This window comes from Eurosta solidaginis, chromosome 2 (assembly GCF_040869045.1).
Source record: "Eurosta solidaginis isolate ZX-2024a chromosome 2, ASM4086904v1, whole genome shotgun sequence".
Classification (NCBI taxonomy): domain Eukaryota; kingdom Metazoa; phylum Arthropoda; class Insecta; order Diptera; family Tephritidae; genus Eurosta; species Eurosta solidaginis.
The window spans coordinates 53538560-53548149 of record NC_090320.1 but is presented as its reverse complement, the minus strand read 5'-3'; the positions used below and the strand labels follow the sequence as shown (position 1 = coordinate 53548149).

The following is a 9590-nucleotide window of genomic DNA, read 5'->3' as shown; positions in this document are numbered from 1 at the left end:
GTCTAAACTTTTCACGACATTGACTTCTAGAACAGTTGTATATCATGCTTGGTTATGTAGCTATATATATGTATATCTGTAGTTTATGTTTTTGTTCTCGCCATATGTGCGTGTATGTGTGAGCAATAACTTCTGCTCTTAGCTGCCCGGCTACATATATGTATGTGAAATAATCTCTGCTTCAAACTGCTGGTTATGTGAATGGAATATTCTTCGTTGCCTTGCACGTAAGTGTGGCTGCTTGCTTTAATGTGTACATGTACATAAGTGTGGCTGCTTGCTGTTCTTGCGATTATTTACTAACAGCATAGTGATGCTAATATTCGCCACAATATTTTGATGTATTCGTGTACTTCAATTATAGCGTGTTATAATCAAACTGATTCACCATCACTTGGACTGCGCCGCTTTTATGCTCTCATTTGCCTTGTTCGCCTATATCTCCTAGGGTACAGACTTTTTGCGAACAGCCTCCTCGATTAGTTGCTTATTTACTTCTCTCATCTCTGCATCTCATATTCGCTGTTGTCCTCTATGTATGTGAGTATTTTGTCATACGCGCTCTTAGGTGGTGTGTATATATGTGAGTAATGTCTTCATGCTCATAGTTGCTGTGTTCATGTGTGCTTAGCTATTTGTTGCGTGAACTGCTCACATTGCCGTTGTTTGTGCAGCATTGATTTACTAGCGTCATAGTGGTGTCCAAACTGCTAATATTCGTTAGAATATTTAATTTGCGCTTACCCCTCTACACGGATTTGGTCAACAACAAAAGTCGATTCTTTGTCGATGGGTGTTGCACCGTGCTGCCATAACACCATAACCAAGTCATTAAAACCAGGTACACCAGCAGCAGTCGGACAGCACGAACGACAAAACCTAAATCCATAAGGCGTCGTGCCCACCCATCTCTAAGCCCCAGAGTGAAAAATTGTTTCCCGGCGACCACGGAAAACTATTGGCAACAGGGCAACGTTTAAAGCGAGCACAACAATAATCGTGTGTGAACGCTAACGTGAGTTGAAAATGGAAGCGAGACGGATTTACAGGAAGAAAAAAGGCATGAATGCGAGGAGCTTGAGCTGCTAGCCACCAGGAATAAAGGCCAGCTTCCAACGGGTTTGGGGTTAGAATATACTCGCGGTAGGTATGCCTGACGTAAGAGGCGACTAAAATACCAGATTCAAGGAATTGTGTAGCTCAACCCTTGCAGGTTGCCAGCGCAATATATAGATTCTCAAAGCCCAATTGTCAACCTCACCTATCTGTGGCGAATCCTGTTTCATTAACAGCCGAGGCTATGGCGACCCCGAACTCATCATGGATCTAGGGGATGGGAGGGCGGGCCTCTCCAAGGCCTTCGGGAATGTCTTCGCTACAACAACACGGATGGTCTTAAATCCGGAGCAAACTCCTGCAGGAACAAACTGCGGTCTTTCTTAAAATATGGAGGGAACATTTCTCTGCCCTCCTAAAAGAATACGGCGATAAAGAAGCGGAAAAGATGGCTTAGATGTTGAATGAGGATAGAACGAAGTACATGTTGTCATCAAGCAAAAAATTGGTGCATTTCAGTCTTGGCAGCCATAATTTCGAAAAAGAATAGACTTCGCTCGAAATCCTGCCAAGAATCACTCTTGCCAACAGCGAATTTTTAGACAGCTTCTAGTCGAGCGGTTCTAAAATCCACTAAAGGGTGGTGAGTGCCAAAAAAAAACCAAAGTGTACCCGAAAGAATGCTTCCACTGCCCCAAAATTGTTCCGAAACAGTATAGAAATGGTTTGAAGTTTTCCCGCAACGATACCTAAAATGATCTCGAAGTGGTCCTGAAATTGTCCCGAATTGAATGGTCCGGTATGTCTCCTGCCTATGGAAAAAACGATAAGTCCATATTTCAAGTGAAAAAATGATGTCCAGCTTTTACTGCCGTTTAATATTTTTCGCACTTTTACGGATATTTTTATAAGTTACGCTTTTGTTCACTTTTTATCGCCAGCCTTTTTTTTTGAAAGTTGGGATTAATGGCTGAGTTCAATGACCATAGCGCCAGGTACAATATCAAAATGGTCTTTCTAGATTGTCGTTTTATTTCACATGTTCCTCGGTTATTCACAATAGCTCCGTTATTCACAGAGCTCCGTTATTTGATATTTAAGTTCCGTTATTTCTTGGAATGTTAATTTTTTATGGTTTTTAAATGGCACCACGCCATGCACAAAATCAATAATAATTTGGTTTTTAAATGGCACCACGCCAGGCACAAAATCAATAGTAATTAGGGTTTTAAATGACACCACAGCAATATGTATTTCAAAGCTATTTGTAACACTGATTCTTGTTAGGAGTGCAAAAATACCACCCTGACTCTAGGTCAGGGAAGCATTGCAACTCCCAACTCCGCCAAAACGCCAGCACAAAGCCAATCTTTAGGCCTATTTAAATTTTCAGCTTAACGAAAAAAACCCGACAAATTGTAGTTGAGCCGAGGATGACGCTGCAAGACTACTCCGACGAAATCGAAAGTAGTTATCGATAAACAGATTTACCCATTTAGCGCTTTAACTGTTTACGATAAAGCTTTGAATCGTGGCTTAATCTATAAGCAGGTAGCTATATAATGAGACAACATTTTTTTTAAATATTGCTTGGTTCAAGAGATACACACATTAATCGGTTTATTTGTCAGTAGTTATCGATAAGCCGGATATAGCATGTAGAGCTTGAACCATTAATGATATAACTTTGAAACAAATCTACAATCTATGAATGCAAAACAAGAATTTAGAAAATCTTGCTTAGTTCAAGAGATATAGGGAAATGTACGTGCTGGATTATTTGTGTATCTATAAATTCCCATTTTTGCCTCGAAGGGTTAATGATGGAACTTTATATCAATATCGGATATCGTGCGGAGGTGTACAGCCTCTCTGGCTTCTATATGTCATCTCAATGTCTCCTTTGCTAGGTCCCTGGGCATAGCGGCATTGAAGGGAATGATCTCGCGGATAAGATAGCTATGAAAGGTTACGACTTAGACATAAGTGAGGTGGACAGCTCCGTCCGTCCGCCGCTGAGTTATCTCCTAGGGAGAATCGACGAATATAAGAACATGGCAACGGACTTGGTATGGACCAATAGGGTTGATTGCGAAGTTTCAAGGTCCTTATGGCCATGCTTGGATAGGAAAGGCACCAGCTTCCTTCTCAAACTGAACAAATCTGCGGTGAGGGTACTTTCGGATGTCATCACAGGTCATCACAGGTCATACTATCGCACCAATGCGGTGGCGAATACCAACAGGTTCCCTCTGCAGAAGCTGTCAGGATGAGGAGTCGATCTACCACTTTCTCTGCCGATGTCCGGCGCTTCAAAGAAGAAGGCTCAGATTTCTGACCTCACGCTTCTTCGACAGCCTGGCAGAGGTTTGGAAGGTGGACGTCTCGCTCCTTCTTGGGTTCATCAGGGAAAGCAAGTGGTTCGTTGAGGACCACTAGAAGGTAATGGGGCTGAACGAATTTGTCGCCACCCTGTACTTACTGAGGGCACTCATAATGGACAAAAATGTCTCCGAGTGGAAGTGTGGGTAACACTCACGCACGCCCTCTTAACCTAACCTAACCTTATATCAAATCGGGCATTAGTTTACAGGTAGGTACCTGCATACGGCAAAAAAAAATTCAGTCATTTGGCTTGGTTCAACAGATATACACAAATTGACAGCAGTTATCCATAAACCGATTTACCACGTAGAGCCTCAACCGTTACGCCTTTTTAATTGCCAACCTCAACTACTGTGATCCATGACAGCTTTAGAGTATTAAGGCCGTTTTCACCAACTTCGGTCACGTTAACTTTATTGGACAAAAATTCGATGATATGTCAGGTAAAGTATGAGGTGGATTTTTCAGATTCTTTTTCAACTCAAATTTTCAACCTGCAGTCAATTAAGAGTTCATCTTCTAGGTACAAGATATGCATACTTCGCCGCTTTGCTTAATAGGGGGACGGATATATGCAGGGTATGAACTACTATGATACATATATATTTTCCGGCAGATGCAAGGCTTGCATGTTCTTGGACGTGAGTTCAATACCAGCCGACGTAGAACAGCTTGTTGACCGTCAAAACATAGATCGAAAATTGAAAGAAAGAGAGATAATATGGTAGCGTTGTTTTAAAATGCCAAACCACAGTTTATTTCATATTGCGGCAATGACGGAGAAGAAGATGTGGAACTAGCTTTCTATATATGTATCATGTGTATACCTAACATATAACTAAAACATGCTAAAAGCAGGGGCGGTGGAAAAGGACCACGAGTGCCTGGAAATAGGGGGAAAAGACATGGGTATAAGCGTAGAGGAAGTGGAACAACAATCCATTGCGTGACCGCAGTGGTGGATAATTTGGAGGGAGACAAACAGCTCAATAGCACTACAAGTCTACAAATAAACCTCCAACACAGTAAAGTGGCATCGAGCGAGCTGCTCCTGACTCTTGCGGAGGGTTCGTTTGATGTGGCGCTGATACAGGAGCCATTGCTCTCATCTGGAGGAAAGGTTTCTGGACTGAGCGCTCAGGGATTCAGCGTTTATTACGCAAAGACGGAGTGCAGGGTTAGAGCTGCAGTCATGGTAAGGAAACACCTATACTCGTGCATGCTATCTAACTTCAGCACCGAAGACCTAGCGGTAGTCGCAATAGAGGGAAAGAAAGAACCATCCCTTATCCTGGCATCCTGCTACATGGCCCATAACGTGGAAACCCCACCAGAGGAGTTTAAAAGGCTTGTGGATCAAGAAGGCTGCATAGGACGGCGTGTCATAGGCGCGGATGCGAATGCGCATCACAGCGTATGAAGAGGGTACGATATTAACGATAGAGGTAATAAATGGAGAGTTCTTGACAGGCCAGGTAAAAGCGGGTTTCATGAAAGAATTTCTGTGCCGACATATCTAAAGGAGATGCAGTCCGAGGACTGAGAAAAAAGGACGACGGGGAATGGTCACGCAATAGTGAAGAGTCCCTTGAGGCACTACTTAACACACACTTCCCATCAGGAGATGATGCAGAAGAGTTATATAACCACGTCTACAGTCCTAATATGGAGCGAGAGGTACCAGGATTGGTGACAAATACAAAAATTGAATGGGCAATAAAATTTTTTTCTATGTTCAAATCGCCGGGTCCAGATGGGATATTCCCTGCTATGCTGCAGATGGCCGGTGGAACGATTATAGAATGGCTAAGAATAATCTTTGAGGGTTGCATAAACTGAACCACGTCTCGCAATCTAGGAGAACGGCTCGAGTAGTCTTCATCAAGAAGTGTTCTGGAAAAATTAACCGAAATTTTCGTATGAAAACATTCCATATATTGTTTAAGCGATTTCTGAACCCCTCCAATTTGCGCCTGCACATTTTAAACGCTTCTTATTCTCATGTTTTAGCCTTCTGTCTAAAAGCCCGTTGGGAAAAATAACTCAAGAAACATTAAAAAAATGTCTACCAGATGTCAGGATGCCAGTAAAAGTCAAATGGTTAATATGGCGACCTAAATCATTGAAACTACTGTATACTGTATATAACTCGTATGACAAATGAGGAATGTACAGTGTTTTTAGCCCCCCTCCCCCATCGACCTAGGACGCAATGGTTACTCCTTTTGTTTGGGAAGGTAGCTTCGATATGTAAAAGTTAAACAAAAGTGGGGATAGAACACCACCTTGTGGCGCCCTTGGTTAATTCCTTTGGGTCTTCATATTACGTTCCTGAACTTCACCGATGCCTGCCAAGCACAGAGATAATTTTAAGTTCACCTTTTTAGCATGGGACGAAGGTTATACCCTTCCAAGCGTTGCAGTCAGGGCCGTAGAGAGAAAATCCGGTCCCGGGACTAAACAATTTACGGCCGCTATAAAAAATCCATTAGTAAATTTGATTACATTCATACATTAATCATTATTGATGGATTACATCAAAAAAAAAATTTGCCACATCAACTAAATGATTTTTGGAATAAGAGCTGAAAATAAAATTAACACAGAATATTTACTATTTATACTATTTTATTGTAAAGTAGAAATAAAATTCTCTTTCATCAGCCACATATTGTTTCAAATAACCTTTTCTAGTTATTTGGTAACATTTTAATACATTTCTGATAAATTTAATGATGATTATAAATTTTAATTATTCAATATAGTAGGTTCGGATATCAAAGAGTGGCTTTTCTTGCTTTTTTCGCTGCAAAATTTTGTATAATAATATAAAACTTTAACTGTCTTGCCAAAACGGATTCAACACAAAGCGTGGCAAGTCCTGAAACTCGCTCGTGAGATGAACACGATCTACGAAAGTTTTTGATTCTCGAGAGGACGCTGAAGGAACGTTCTGTACTAGCTACAGTGACAGGTATAGTGCAAAAGATACGTAAAGCAACACAAATGTTGGGGAAAATTGTATACAGATTTTGAACATAGATGGCATTTAGTAATTCTAATGGTTTGTTGTTTGTTTATTCATTATTTTCTTATAATAGTTAACAATTTTCATAAAAATATTACTAAAATAATAACAATAAGAAAATAGTTAATGGCATTAAATGTTCATTTTAGGAACAGTGGAAATGTCATATCCTTCATTTTTATACTCAGTTGAGCAGAGCTCACAGAGTATATTAACTTTGATTGGATAACGGTTGGTTGTACAGGTATAAAGGAATCGAGATAGATATAGTCTTCCATATATCAAAATCATCAGTATCGAAAAAAAATTTGATTGAGCCATGTCCGTCCGTCCGTCCGTCTGTCACGGACGAACACGATAACTTGAGTAAATTTTGAGGTATCTTGATGAAATTTGGTATGTGGGTTCCTGGGCACTCATCTCAGATCGCTATTTAAAATGAAAGATGTCGGAATATAACCACGCCCACTTTTTCGATATCGAAAATTTCGAAAACCAGAAAAAATGCGATAATTCATTGCCAAAGACAGACAAGGCGATGAAACTTGGTAGGTGTGTTGACCTTATAACGCAGAATAGAAAATTAGTAAAATTTTGGACAATGGGCGTGGCATCGCCCACTTTTAAAAGAAGGTAATTTAAAAGTTTTGCAAGCTGTAATTTGGCAGTCATTGAAGATATCATGATTAAATTTGGCAGGAACGCTACTCCTATTACTATATGTATGCTTAATAAAAATTAGCAAAATCGGAGAACGACCACGCCCACTTTAAAAATTTTTTTTTTAAGTCAAATTTTAACAAAAAATTCAATATCTTTACAGTATATAATTAAATGCCGGCCACCGTGGTGTGATGGTAGCGGGCTCCGCCTACTACACCGAATGCCCTGGGTTCACACCCCGGGCACAGCAACATCAAAATTTTAGAAATACGGTTTTTCAATTAGAAGAAAAATTTTCTAAGCGGGGTCGCCCCTCGGCAGTGTTTGGCAAGCGCTCCGAGTGTATTTCTGCCATGAAAAGCTCTTAGTGAAAACTCATCTGCCTTGCAGATGCCGTTCGGAGTCGGCATAAAACATGTAGGTTCCGTCCGGCCAATTTGTAGGAAAAATCAAGAGGAGCACGACGCAAATTGAAAGAGGAGCTCGGCCTAATATCTCTTCGGAGGTTATCGCGCCTAACATTTATTTTTTTTTTTTTTTTAAATTTCAAAATGGGGGTGGCTCCGCCCTTTTTCGTTTAATTTGTCTAGGATACTTTTAAGCCATAAATCGAACAAAAATTTACCAATCCTTGTGAAATTTTGTAGGGGCTTAGATTCTAGGACGATAACTGTTTTCTGTGAAAAAGGGCGAAATCGGTTGAAGCCACGCCCATTTTTTTTACACAGTCGTCCGTATATCCTTCCGCTCGGCCGTTAATACGATAACTTGAACAAAAATCGATATATCTTTACTAAACTCAGTTCTCGTACTTATCTGAACTCACTTTGTATTGGTGTAGAAAATGGACGAAATCCGACTATGACCACGCCCAATTTTTCGATATCGAAAGTTACGAAAAATTAAAAAAATGCCATAATTCTATACAAAATACGAAAAAAGGGATGAAACATGGTAATTGGATTGGTTCATTGACGCAAAATATAACTTTAGAAAAAAAACTTTGTAAAATGGGTGTGAAACCTACCATATTAAGTAGAAGTAAATGAAAAAGTTCTGCAGGGCGAAATCAAGGGCTTTGAATCTTTGCAGGAATACCGTTCGTGGTATTACATATATAAATAAATTAGCGGTACCCGACAGATGATGTTCTCGGTCACCCTGGTCCACATTTTGGTCGATATCTCGAAAACGCCTTCACATATACAACTACCACCACTCCCTTTTAAAACCCTCATTAATACTGTTACGAATATTAGCAAAACTAAGGGGTGCTGCTATCTCTAAGCCGATGCTAAGCAGTGACGCGAGTTCACATCAATAATTCCATCATTATGTATCTACATAAACGAAACAATAATTGCGTCTACACATATGTACCATGTACGTATACGAGCAGCGGAGAGACAATGCACAAACACATGCATATATCTGAGATACTCCTATAAGTATGCAATGAGAAGATGTATAAAATTGTGCAATTGTAGTTACAGCTGAGAAGTTTGAGAGCTGCTGGACTAGTAAATTCTGGAAGCGCCTAGAAGATGCGAAGGTTGAAATCAAAGAGTATAAAAGGCGACAATTGTAGAGGCGCTGAAATTCAGTTTGATTTGAGCTGTCAAGCAGTTTCGATTAAGACGATATCTAGCGAGCAATAGCAGTATTATTTTGAAAGTCAGTTTCATTTAAGCTATCAGTTTGGTTATTAAGCAAGCTATTCGTTGCACAGTTTGAGTGTTATTAAGGCCATTTTGCATTATTAAATATTGGAGTCATTTATTCAACAGTTTAGTGATTCGAACTTAGCAGAGGGTTGCAAATAAGAGGATTTGCAAGTAAATTCGTTACAATTGGTTGCAGAAGAGGAATTGTTGAATAAATTCCAGAGGACAACAAGGACATGGCAAAGTTCAGTGAATTGAAGATCCAGCAACTAAAGAAGGAGTTGGAGAGCCGTGGATTGAATACAAGCGGCATTAAACTCGAACTTCAGGCACGGCTACGAGAGGCAATGGAAGCAGAAGGAATTGATGTGGACGAGTATGTCTTTTATCCTGATGGGGACGACAACAACAAAAATTGAAGAGAAAAACGAAACATCGCAGACAGTTACGAGCACAGACTTGAACATGATTTTGGCTGCAATATCTGCTCAAACATCGACAACGTCATCTCAACTAGAAGAACAGAAAACGTATATGTCATCACAGATGGAATCCCAAGAGACACGAATAACATCGAAGATTGAAGCACAAGAAACGCGTATGTCAGAAATGTCGACACAGATAACATCCAAGATGGAAACACAGCTCGAAGAACAGAAGACATATATGGCATCCCAACTGGAAGAGCAGAAGACATATATGGCATCCCAACTGGAATCACAGGAGGCACGTATTTCAGAAATGACGTCGCAAGTGTCATCTCAACTGGAAGACCAAAAGACATATATGGCATC

General features: G+C 40.3%; 1 protein-coding gene across 6 annotated transcripts in view; it reads left to right on the top strand.

Moving 5' to 3' along the window:
• The window catches only part of LOC137239736 (uncharacterized), a 169812-nt gene extending 163469 nt beyond the window's left edge, over positions 1-6343 (top strand). For 4 of the 6 annotated variants that reach the window (XM_067765353.1, XM_067765354.1, XM_067765355.1 and 1 more), the window contains one exon: positions 6207-6343. In XM_067765353.1, coding sequence (XP_067621454.1) covers positions 6207-6265 — 59 coding nt within the window. In that variant the 3' untranslated portion in view covers positions 6266-6343. The remainder of the gene's footprint in view (positions 1-6206) is intronic. The other 2 variants (XM_067765357.1, XM_067765358.1) reach the window with 1 other exon arrangement.
• Positions 6344-9590: the final 3247 nt, after the last annotated feature.